General features: G+C 40.1%; 1 protein-coding gene across 1 annotated transcript in view; it reads right to left on the minus strand.

The window, feature by feature from the left end:
* The window catches only part of LOC122935391 (titin homolog), an 848,771-nt gene that overhangs the window by 161,741 nt on the left and 673,216 nt on the right, over positions 1–13,814 (minus strand). The window contains exon 77 of the mRNA XM_044291163.1: positions 11,808–11,855. Coding sequence (XP_044147098.1) covers positions 11,808–11,855 — 48 coding nt within the window. The remainder of the gene's footprint in view (positions 1–11,807; positions 11,856–13,814) is intronic.

Consider the following 13,814-nt stretch of genomic DNA (forward strand, 5'->3'; position numbering starts at 1 on the left):
TGCTAGAGGTCAGAGGAGAATGGGCTGACTAATTCAAGCTGATAGAAGAGCAACGTTGACTGAAATAACCACTCGTTACAACCGAGGTATGCAGCAAAGCATTTGTGAAGCCACAACACGCACAACCTTGAGGCGGATGGGCTACAACAGCATAATACCCCACCGGGTACCACTCATCTCCACTGCAAATAGGAAAAAGAGGCTACAATTTGCACAAGCTCACCAAAATTAGACTGTTGAAGACTGGAAAAATGTTGCCTGATCTGATGAGTCTCGATTTCTGTTGAGACATTCAAATGGTAGAGTCCGAATTTGGCGTAAACAGAATGAGAACATGTATCCATCATGCCTTGTTACCCCTGTGCAGGCTGGTGGTGGTGGTGTAATGGTGTGGGGGATGTTTTCTGGGCACACTTTAGGCCCCTTAGTGCCAATTGGACATCGTTTAAATGCCACGGGCTACCTGAGCATTGTTTCTGACCAAGTCCATCCCTTCATGACCACCATGTACCCATCCTCTGATGGCTACTTCCAGCAGGATAATGCACCATGTCACAAAGCTCGAATAATTTCAAATTGGTTTCTTGAACATGACAATGAGTTCACTGTACTAAAATGCCCCCCACAGTCACCATATCTCAACCCAAAAGAGCATCTTTAGGATGTGGTGGAATGGGAGCTTCGTGCCCTGGATGTGCATCCCTCAAATCTCCATCAACTGCAAGATGCTATCCTATCAATATGGGCCAACATTTCTAAAGAATGCTATCAGCACCTTGTTGAATCAATGCCACATAGAATTAAGGCAGTTCTGAAGGCAAAAGGGGGTCCAACACTGTATTAGTATGGTGTTCCTAATAATTCTTTAGGTGAGTGTATATAAAGGAAAAACCATAAGGGTATGCAAATTGAGGAAGTAACAAATAGTTGTCACTGAGATCTGCAAATGATCACATTTGCAAGCATCTAGCTCCAACTTGTGGCATGTGGTAGGGGCATAAAGCCAGATGGAAAGGAAAGTTGTTTACCCACAATACCTAAAAAATCTGATCAAGTCGTATATATAGTGGCATGCAAAATATTGGGCACCCCGATCAAAATTATTGCTACTGCTAGTTGTGTAAGATTTCTGTGCTGTGTTGTATGCACTGCTTTTTTGAGTTCAATCCTCACATTTTCATTGACAATCAGACAAGGGGAATGTGAGTCCATGGTAAAACCTTCAGGTTCAGCCTTTTAAGGTAGTCTATTGTAGATTTTGAGGTGTGTTTAGGATCATTATTCATTTGTAGAAGCTGTCCTCTTTTCAAGTTCACCCTTTTAACTGTTGGAGTTATGTCTGCTTCCAGAACTCGCTAGAATATCATTAAATCTATTCTTCCCTTCACCTTCGAAATGTTTCTGGTGCCATTGGCTGCAACACAAGCCCAAAACATGATTGATCTAACCCCATGCTTAATGGTTGAAGAGGTGTTATTTTCATGAAATTCATCTGTGCCCATTTTTCTCTAAAAATACCTTTGTTCAAATTGGCCAAACAGTTCTATTTTGACCTCATTGGTCCACAGGAATTGTTTCCAAAATGCATCAGGGTTATTTAGATGTTCTTTTCCAAACTTCTGATGCTGAATTTGGTGATGAGGATGCAGGAGAGCTCTTCCATAAATGTCATATTTGTGCAGATGTTGCTGAACAGCAGAACAATATACCACAACTCCAGGGTTTGCTAAATCTTCCTGAAGGTCTTTGCAGTCAAGCCAGGGTTCTTATTTGCCTTTCTAGCAATCCTATGAGCAGCTGTCTCTAATTTTTCTTGGTGTTTCAGACCTTCCCTTGACCTCCACTGTTGTTGTAAACAGCCATTTTTTTTATTATATTTTGAACATTAGGAAATGGCAACCTGAAAACGCTTTCTTCTTAGCCTTCTCCTGCTTTGTGGGTCTAAACCATTTACATCTTCAGAGTGTTAGGAGGCTGCTTAGAAGAACCCATGGCTGCTGATTTTGGGTATTTATCAAGCTTTGAAATGTGCATCACCTGGCCTTTCCTAATGATGATTGTGGACTAACCTTAACCCTAATAGGCTATTTAAGGTCTGAGACCTCAATCAAAGTTAACTGAGTGCTCAAATCTACTAGGGTTCCAATAATTTTGGAAGGTACACCTTTCCTTTTTTCATTCTAAATTTGTACAAAGCCAAAATAATTTATAATCACTTTTCTGTTATACTAAAAATAAATATTTTATGTATTTGCTATCAACACAAATAGAGACTTTCACACATCAATATGTGTTAAGGAATTCATTGTTGTTTTTAAGGAAAGACACATTCACCTTAACAATCTCCTAAAAAAGAATTGGTTTGCAAAATATTTTCAAATAAAATTGATGAAAAGAAATAGGATCTTAAAATGATGGGTGTGGCTTCTGCACCATGTGATCAGCTATATAGGGGAACATTGTGTTATCTAGCAGAAGGGCCGGCGGTAGGGGGGGGCAAACAGGGCAATTGTCGAGGGCCCCCATCCCTATATGGGGCCCCCTGCTGAGCTGCCCAAACAAATGTGGAAAAGAGCTGGTGGCCGCACCTGAGAAGAGCACAGACAGCACAGCAAGGCGCACTGTTCCCTGGTCTCCTGCCCACTGTAGCCTACAGGGTCCTTATGCTGTAGTGAGGAGCTGGGTGCTGCATCCATAGCACCGGCTCTACAGAAGTCAGGCAGACCTTGGCCACACCCCCTTCCTCTCTCACCAGAGGCCCTGCACTGTGAAGGTAATGGCCTCCTCTAGCCTGCTCCTGTGGTTTACTGGTGAGTTCAGAATGTCACCCTCTAATGACCTGACATATTTGCTGCTGGCCCTTTTATCCTCTCTGTGCTGCAGTAAATGACAAGGGCTGCTTATTAGTAGACATAACCTGATAAGTAAAGCTGGACAGTCCAGACTCTGGACTAACAGTAGGGGAGGCAGCCTACAGAGACTATACAGGACCTGTCCTCTGCACCCACCTTCTCCCCCCACTGTAGCAGTTTTTTACTATTTTCTGCCTGGAACAAAGTTGTCTAAATATAATGTAACATTTATAATGTATCTAACGATTGTCTATCTCACTAATACCTTTATTTATGCATCCTCTATCTATCCATATATCTTTGTCATTTGTATTTCTCATATCTATCTATTATCTATCTGTCTATCTATCTATAATCTATCTATCTATTAGTATCCAAAAGGCAAGGCAGCACACCGGACTTAGTGAAAAAGAGTGGATCCTTTATTTCTGCCCAATGCAACGTTTCAGCTCTTCAATGGAGCTTTTGTCAAGCAATGACAACAGTGCTCAAGTAGGTGTATATAAACAGGTGAATATGCAAATTCAAATCAATACAATGAATCAAACAATAAACATGATTTTCCATAAAAAATGTCATGGTGATTAACCCCCATTCCTAATGGTTAATAAAGTGCACTTATACTGATTAAAAATAGCTGTACATATAATACTTCATAAGGCGCACACCCATTTGATTCCAGGTCATGTGTGCGATATACGGCGTTCCAACAGGTTCAGTGCGCCTGCGTTAAAATTAAATGGTGCAAAAACTCCACATATTCCCACACATGCGCAGGCGAGATGTGCCAGAAGCTCTGCCCTTAGATATTATGGGCAGTGCTAGGTTACAACTGAAGACTGTGCATGTCCAGGTGGACCCGGTTAAAAAAAAGGGCTGACTACATGGTATGAAATCACGTCTCCACAGGTGAGGAGGCGGGGCATCTACAGGTGGGACAGACCACCCCCAGCATCAGCTGGGAATCCTGTCCCTGACCCGTCGTGGATCTGGGACCGGCGGCAATAGAATTTCACTAGTCCCTGACCGGTATACCCCACCATGCCACCCGCGGTACTTGAAAACTATACACATGGGGAGATAAACGGGTTTTACGGCACTGCCCCAACTTTCCTCCACGGCATCCGGGATTTCAAAAACACTCCGCAGCGATGACACTAATAACTGCAACAGGATATCAGCGGTGCTCAGTCTCGCCAGAGCAAATAAACATGAAGTATGAAGATAAGAGACGGCACTCACCAGTAAGAGTCCAAATGTCACATTATTCATCCGTATAGATGCGGACCCCAAAACAGTCAGTAGGGGTGCAGGACGCAACACAGGCATCACAAGGCGACAGCCGTTCCGCATGGAGTCACGCTTCCACAGGCCTGAGGAAGCGTGACTCCACGCAAAATGTCTGTCTGTGTAGCGTCCTGCACTCCTATTAAATGTTTTTGGGTCCGTAGCTATACGATGAATAATGTAACATTTGGACTCTTACTGGTGAGTGCCATCTCTTATCTTCATACTTCATGTACATGAAAACTATAGCACCCCATCAGTGGCCATCCGGGTGGTTAAGGTCCCATCCCTGGGACCCACCATCCAGTATGTCCCATAAGGGGAGGAGGGGTGACACCGGCAAGTGTCCCCCATCTCCCACATGCAGATAATTGCCCCCAGGGGCGCTAGTAAAGGTATAAAACGCAATTAGTACTGGTCTGTTGATATATGTGCAGTACATAAAAACGTGGAAATAAAGAACAGTCACTATCAGCACACACGGGGATCCGTTGGGTGGCGTATTCATGAAGTTCAAAATTTCTTTCAACAGAATCAAAAAGTAAAAAAAAAAGAAAGAGAAAGAGGATAACAATTAGAGCACTGATGCACTGCTCCTGTTACAGGGTGTGTAAAAGTATGGCCTCTTTGCATGAGGGGGCAATTCATGCAGTTATAACATGGGTAACATCCTATCTTAGTAGCACCAAAGTAACCGTGGAATGTGCATTTAGTTGTGCCTACATCAGCATGTACAAGTAGATCTTTGAGATTCTGTGTGCGGCGATAGGGCAACAGAGGAGGATTGTTAAATTCTAGTATAGGTTTGAAGTTACTGCCGAAAGTGGGCCAGTGTTTCTTCAAAATATCACCTATTAGTGTACTTTTAGACATATAATGAGAAACAAAGGGAATACGATTGGATTTAGGGGATGATGTCCCTGTGTTCCATAGTAGGGATTACCTTGGAAGGGCAATGGTTTTTTGTACACATATGTCTACAAGTTTTTTAGGGTATCCTCTCTTTCTAAATTTTGTCCCCGTGTCCATCAGTGTGTCCTGTATCTCCGTTTCATTATCTACAATCCTTCTTTCTCGTAAGAATTGACTTAGGATTTCAGCATGGGTCTTGGGTGGTTACTATCATATCTAAGCAACGTATTTCTGTCAGTGGGTTTAACAAAAAGGTCAGTGTGTAGATGGTTATCAATTCTTCTGACCATCACATCTAGGAATTGTAATTCAGTATTCGATGAGATTATTGTAAATTGTACATCTGGATATATTTAATTAAGAAAATCCTTAAAATCGCATAATGTCGATGGTGTGTGAGTCCAGAGGAGGAAAATTTTGTCTATATAGCGCCATGACCCCAGGACATGCCTAAAGTGGTGGCTCACATAGACGTACTCTTCCTCCATGTGTGCCATAAAAATATTCCCATAATTTGGCGCCATGTTAGACCCCAATAATCTAACATAAAAACTGTCTTGAAACATGAAATAGTTGCAGGTGAGCATAACCTCAAGTAGAGAAATCATGAACTCTTTACATTTCACGGTATAGGAGGTGTTGTTTAAACACCTTGCATCTGCATCCATGCCCCGATTATGGGAGATGGAGGTGTACAGACTTACAACATCAAATGATGCTAATATAACTCTTTCAGGGAGTACGGACACGGTTGCGAGGTGTTTAAACAACACCTCCTATACCGCGAAATGTAGAGAGTTCATGATTTCTCTACTTGAGGTTATGCTCACCTGCAACTATTTCATGTTCCAAGACAGTTTTTATGTTGAATTAAGGGGGACCGCTATGGGGTCTAACATGGCGCCAAATTATACGAATATTTTTATATAGAATAGGAGTACGTCTATGTGAGCCACCACTTCAGGCATGTCCTGGGGTCGTGGCACTACATAGACAACATTTTCCTCCTCTGGACTGACACACTATCGACATTATGCGATTTTAAGGATTTTCTTAATCAAATAGATCCAGATGTACAATTTACATTAGTCTCATCGGATACCGAATTACAATTCCTAGATCCAATCCAATCGTATTCCCTTTGTTTCTGAATATACATCTAAAAGTACCCTAATAGGTCATATATTGAAGAAAAAATTGCCCATTTTGGGCAGTAACTTCAAACATATACCGGAATTTAATAATCCTCCTCTATTGTCCTATTGCCGTACACAGAATCTCAAAGATCTACTTGTATGTGCGGATGTAGGCACAACATTCCGCTGTTACTTTGGTGCTACTGAGACAGGATGCTACCCATGTTATTACTGCGTGAATTGCCCGCTCATGCAAAGAGGCCATACTTTTACATACCCTGTAACAGGAGCAGTGTATAAGATCAATGATTACTTGACCTGTGATTCCACGTACGTGGTTTATTTACTTGAATGTCCCTGTCATTCTTTATATATAGGGGAGACTACCTGGGATTTAAAAACTAGACTTAATCACCATAGGTACACGATCCATGAAAAAATAATAGACCTTCCCATGTCTTAACATTTCACCAAAGCTAGACACAAGGAGAAGGACCTACGGTTCAGAATAATTGATCATGTTGCCATCCCTAGACGTGGAGGAGATAGAGTAGTCATGCTCAAGAGGCGGGAACTCTATTGGATATATAATTTACAAACATTAAAACCTAGGGGTCTGAATATTGCATTTAGAGTTGCGTGACCTCGCAGCCTTGGATGTGTTAAGCATTACTACTGTGCATTAGGGGAAGATCAGTGCTCTAATTGTTATCCTCTTTCTCTATCTTTTTTTTTTTTTTATTCTATTGAAAGAAATTTTGAACTTCATGAATATGCCACCCAACGGATCCCCGTGTGTGGTTATAGCGACTGTTCTTTATTTCCACTTTTTTATGTACTGCGCTTATATCAACGGATCGGTATTCATTGCATTTTATACCTTTACTAGAGCCCCTGGGGGCAATTGTCTACATGTGGGAGATGGGGGGCACTTGCCCGTGTCACCTCTCCTCCCCTCATGGGACATACTGGATGGTGGGTCCCAGGGATGTGACCTTAACCACCCGGATGGTCACTGATGGGGTGCTATAGTTTTAATGTACCATGTGCGGCTTGGTGAGGTATAGTGGTTAGGGACTAGTGACATTCTATTGTCGCCAGTCCCAGATCCACAACGGGTCAGGGACAGGATTCCCAGCTGATGCTGGGGGTGGTCTGTCCCACCTGTAGATGTCCCACCACCTCGCCTGTGGAGACGTGATTTCATAACATGTATTCAGACCTTTTTTTAACCGGGTCCGCCTGGACATGCGCAGTCTTCAGTTGTAACCTAGCACTGCCCATAATATCTAAGGACAGAGCTCCTGGCACATCTCGCCTGCGCATGCGTGGGAATATGTGAAGTTCTTAGGCTATTTGATTTTAACGCAGGCGCACTGAACCTGTTGGAACGCCGTATATCGCACACAGGACCTGGAATCAATTGGGTGAGTGCCTCATGAAGTATTATATGTACAGCTATTTTTAATCAGTATAAGTGCACTTTATTAATCATTAGGAATGGGGGCTATTCACCATGACATTGTCCATTATATATCACGTCCTTTTTGAATACTTATGATGCACTTGATGTAAAATCATGTATTTTGTATTCACTACGTATTTTTTATGGAAAAATCATGTTTATTGTTTGATTCATTGTATTGATTTGAATTTGTTTATTCACCTGTTTATATACACCTACTTGAGCACTGTTGACAAAAGCTCAATTGAAGAGCTGAAACGTTGAATTGGGCTGAAATAAAGGATCCACTCTTTTTCACTAAGACCGGTCTGCTGCCTTGCCTTTTGGATACTGCTTTTTGAGGATTTTCTACAAGAATTTTGCACCTGGCACCCTGTGGAATGCTGCTATTTCCTTACTTTGGTTTGTATCTATCTGTCTATCTATATATTTATTCTATTTATCTCATATCTATCTATCTCATATCTATCTATCTATCTATCTATCTATTTATCTCATATATATCTGTCTCATATATATCTATCTATAGATCTATTTATCTATCTATCTATCTATCTATCTATCTATCTATCTATCTCTCTTTCATCTATGTCTGTCTATCTCATATCATTCTATCTATCTATCTATCTCATATCTATCTATAGATCTTTCTAAAACTTTATGGAAGAAAGGCAGCATTCTGACTTCGGTGAAACAAGTGGATTCCTTTATTCACCCAAGACTCAATACCATTGAGTGTTACCTGACTGTTACCTGCTTCCTGACACTGGCTCTCGGCTCCGGTGCTCTCCTACCTCTGCTCGGGTCCCTGCATGTCATCAAGCATTTTGACGCTGCCTGCAGCCAATCATGGGCTACGGTGGTGACTTCTCCCCTTGCATCAAGTAAATAAATGTGATACAGTACTTCAGAATTTGGAGCCCTGCTTTAAATTTCGCCCAGGGCCACATTTTGTCTAAAACCAGCCCTGTCTAGCAATATATAGTGACCAATCTAATGTATGGTGCCCCACACATTGGCCAGATTCGACAACGCAGGATGAGCTGTTACCCTGCTCTTGATCTTAGAACCACCATATGGTATAATATTGCTCTAGTGAGATGTCCCATAAATATTAATGGTCAGAATGTCCCTTTAAATAGAATAGTAAAGGAATTATACTATATGGTATGTACAGTACTACTAAGATATATATATTTTTTTTTGTATTATTATTTTTATAACAATTATTATATTCTGTTTATAAAATTAATTTCTATGGTGCCAGACTTCACAGACAACTTTCAATACAATTGTGACCTCTGTGCCTGGCATGCTGCATCGTTGCACATTAATCCTTTGTTGCATAGGAAATACCATTTTATTTCTAAGTAGTTTTCATTTTTAACATGATGACTTTCTGATAATTTTCACCATCCACCGTAGTCATCATATTTTGTGCTGCACTTGGTAGTTTCCTGTCATCAGGAGACCAGCATTAGATTTATGAACCTTTAACTTTTCAGTCTGCATTATTGCTTTTAAATCTTTTATTTTTTTATTTTTTATTCACAGTTGCCAAAGGTTAGCAACACAATTACAGATAATTTTGAAAAATCTGATATATATCCTATATCTGATAAGTAATAGAGGTAGTCTGTAGGTAAGATGGTAATATGACCTGTAAAATCAAAATAATCAAAATTTCCTGCACAAGCTGCTCCAGCCTCAAAAATATTACAGGCACCTCTAATTTTTTAACAGACACAATTCACCTTAGGCTACTTTCACACTAGCGTTTTCAATTACGCTATTGAGTTTTGTCCCCATTGATTGTCAATGCACTAAAGTGCAATTTGTTCCATTTGGTTGAGCTCCCATCGTGGACAGAATAACGCTGCAAGCTGCCTTACTTATACAAAAGTTTGTAAATTTTTAGGCAAACAGCAAACCTAAAGACACAACAAGACCATGAAGATCCACTGAGCTCCTTTACATATTTGTGACCAAAAGCAAAGCAGCAGATAGTAAATCATTTTGGTAAATATTTAAAATTAGACATAAAATAATATAACGTTGTTCTAAAAAGACCAAGCCTAAATCTTCTAATTGAGAACAACACACTGAAAGTGTCTATTTATAAGTCTAGAAGGCAATGTACAGAATTTATACATTACATATAGAGGAGGAGCCAAAGCATATAAAATGCAAAAAAATATTGTTTATGAGGGATAGATCAAAAGTCTTTAATGGTGCTGATCGCAAATATTCTAATCGCAAATTTTTATCGAGAATATCGGCACTTCAAGAATTTGCAAAGATCTAGAATATAGTGCTATATCTTCATAATCGATAATGTTCTAGATTTTTTTTTTATCATTACCCTCACTGCTTCTTGCTTGTGGGCCAATGAAAAGGCTGCAATATCTTTGTCTGAGCTTAGCAACATCCCTAGCAACCAATAGGAAAGTTGCCTACCCCTTACTATATAAGAACCTCCCCAGCAGCCATGTTCTACTGTTTATTGCAGATCTGAGAGAGATAGCAGTGTCATTGCTGTGCTCTGCGCTTTGCTGAGTCATCTGGATCCTTATTCAATTACATTAGATAGTTAGTTAGCTCATATATATATAATACAGATTAGTGGAAGATAGTCAGTGTAGGTTAGATAGTGATATAGTGTAGCTGATAGGTTCCAGAGCAGGGTGTTAGGTAGTGTGATAGGAATTACTGTGCTGTTATAGGGATTAGTGTCTAGCAACTTGAAAAATTTAGCAAAAATGACCCATGCCTGTATTGCGTGCGCAAAAAGCGCATATTACATTTCCTATTTTCCCAATCAAGAAAATAATGACTGGAGATCACGAATTCTAGAATTTGCAAATTTATGCCAAATATTAGGCCAAAAATTTGCTAAATATCGCGGAAACGAATATTGCCTATGCTGCTCATCACTAGTCTTTAATATAGTAAAGAAAATGCAAGTATTTTTAAATATTCTTCTATAGTAGGCCAATATACAACAGTTTGAAAATATAGTCTAAATATTTTTCTTGAAATCAAAAGCGTATTCAGTTTAGCATGCCCCTAAACATCGTTAAAGTGGTTTTCTTATCTCATACATTGATGGCATATCACTGGGATATGCCACCAATGTCAGAAAGATGCAGGTCTCACCTCTGGGACCTGCTTCTATCTCCAGAAGAGGCCCAACAAAGTAAGTGAGAGCAGCAAGTACAGTCATCCTCTGTTCACTTCTATGGGAGTTCAGAAATGAGCCAATCCAGCATATTGCAGTCCCATAGAGGTGAATGGAGGGGTGGACATGCATGCATACTACGCTCTCCATTCACCTTTATGGAATTTCTGAAAATATGGGCTCTGCTATATCTGGCAATCCCATAAAGGTGAATGGAGAGGTAGCTGTGCATATGCGGTGCTCTCTTTATTCACATTGCATGCGTGGTGTGCTCTGATTCACTTTGGATGGGCCCATTCAGGAGATAGGAGCAGGTCCCAGAGGTGGGACCTGCACCTGTATGACATTGGTGGCATATCCTAGCAAGATGGCTCCAATGTATGGGACAACACAACCCCTTTAAGTGATTTTCCTTAATGGACAAATGTGACCAGTTTAAAATCTATTTTTGCATAAAATCTCAACAACATTCCACAGTTAAAAGATACATAACATGCTAAATTGCAAATAAGCTACTTTACCTATCTTGTTCTGATTTTTAACTTTATGTTGTTGTTTTTTTCTCTTTTTAGACAGAACACCAAATTCAAAATTCTGTTTTTTTATTGTTAACAGGGAGCAATGCATTGTGAGAGAGTCTTAAGTCAGGCCACATGACCACATACAGATTTAAAAATCAACTTGCAGTATCTCTACTGTCACTGTGAGAATAAAAATAATAGGATGCAATATATAAAATCAAAGCATAATAAGTACAGGTTAATATTTACAATGTTTTCCCTTAATTTGTTCTATAGTAAATATTGTACAGACAAGCTATTGAAGAAAGTCAATCTAGCATATCTTTATACTGAAATGTATGATAGGTACTGAGTTTCAAGTTATACACATACTGTAAGCCACTTTCATTTATTTAGTCTTAATTTAAGGTCCCTTACATATGGTTGCTTAGGTATACAATCTAGAAAGCTACATACTTGTCTTTTCCTCATCAACAGCTGGTTCAGTCTTCAAGATCCCTTGACCTGTCAAAAAGTATAATATTACAGGAAAGCTATGGCAAAAGCAGTAAAGTAAGATACTTTGTTTCCTTTCATACTATGCAAAAGTTAGTTCATTGCACTGTGCTGTGTATATACTGCATTCATTTAATCTACATATTTTTATTTTCCTTTTAGTCACATATTTATTTTGTTTTAGCCCCAAAGTACACATTTTTGAAGAAAGCAAATACAATACTATAGAGAAAAAAAATAGTATTTTATACAGGTAGATATTGCTATGATTGTTGCTCTTTCAAAACATTTTATTACAAAACAAAATTCCTAATATATCCTTAGGTAGCTGTGAATGTGCAGTATACTAGATTTAGTATATAACCTGCATATTTGTATTAAAGGGGTTGTCTGGGTTCAGAGCTGAACCCGGATATTATTCCATTTTCACCCAGGCTGCCCCCCTAACTTCATGCTAAACCGCGCAGGGCAAAGGCATTTTTAGGAGATCCTGTGATGTACCGGGGCACTCCATGCGGCTGCCAGAAAGCCTGGCGATGTCACAGGCACTGATGGGTGGGATTTAGCACTGCCCTAGCCAGTAAAATGGCTAGGGCAGCGCTAAAGCCCACCCATCAGAGCCGGTGACTTCACCGAACACACACAGTGTGCTATGATTAACAAAAGAGCCCATGCCCTGCGCAATTTAGTGCTGGGAAAGGGAGTGCATTGGAGCATGAGATGCTCCGATGCTAGCCTCAGGGGGGCTGCCTGGGTGAAAATAAGGGTACGTCCAGGTTAAGCTCTGAACTCGGACAACCCCACTTAATCGGTTACTGGTGTGAAGTCGGAGCTAATGTCAGTTATCCTATCCCTGCTGCTTCCCCTTCTCTCAGCCTGGGAGGCCAAGCAAACCACTAGGCAGCAGCTACTATATACAGGTCATCAGAACGTCAAAAAACTCATGTTCTGTTCCCCGCAGTGTTTACATCTGCCACTACATGGAAATGATCATATGCTCCACTGTAGCCAATTACTGGCTTCAGAGATGACGTGGTTGCTGTGGCTATGGCAACACTGAAGCTTGTGAAGCCAGTGAAGCCACTGATGACCATGCTGCAAGGACTGTATGAAGCCTTAGCTTAGTGAGACAGACTGATGGCATTTGATAAAATGTAATTACCAGAGAACTGCTTTAAGGAGTTAATGTTATGACTGATAGCTGTACAGTGTATCTTGGTAATTGGATGCCATGCCATCTTATATTTTAGGGTTACTATGAATTTGTAAAGTGTGTGCAAGCAATGAATGTATTCTTTTCTAGAAAAGGTACAGACAAAGTGACAAATGCCTCAAGCCATTGGTAAAGCAGTACCATTAATATTTGCTTCTCTTCTCTCACAGCACCCGGAAAGATCTAATAATGTCAGTACTAAGTAAATGATACACAATAATGGAAACTAATATTTGGACAATTTTATTATGTCACAGGCCTGATCTGTAACATTTTTCATTTCAAGCTGCTTCAATAATTTAAAAGCAAAACAATACACTTGTATTTTACATTAAAGGGGGTCTTTGGGAATTAAGTAAATAAAAATACTTAAATATTACTTCATTATAAATATATTACCAAATACCTTTCATTAGTTATAATGACTCATTTTTTTCTAGGGAGCAATCATTAGGGACAATAAAATTGTTGCAGTCCTATTAGTAAACAGAAACTGTCCTAATCCCACAGGAGGGCAAGTTACTCCACAACACTGAGGTAAAGAACTGCCTAATCTTCCTCTCTGCTCTACATGTCAGGGAAGATGATCCTGAATACAGCTGATAAGATCTTCAGCTGAATCTCTGTAGGAATAGAGTTCATGAGGAGACATGAAGTACAGAGAGGAGGTGGGAATGTGACTAATGAGCCACAGCACTTGCAGGCAGTCTCCATTACCACAGTCTGTCTGTCCATCTACTCTGCACTTCATGTTT

The sequence above is a fragment of the Bufo gargarizans genome, chromosome 4, assembly GCF_014858855.1.
Source record: "Bufo gargarizans isolate SCDJY-AF-19 chromosome 4, ASM1485885v1, whole genome shotgun sequence".
Taxonomy (NCBI): Eukaryota; Metazoa; Chordata; class Amphibia; order Anura; family Bufonidae; genus Bufo; species Bufo gargarizans.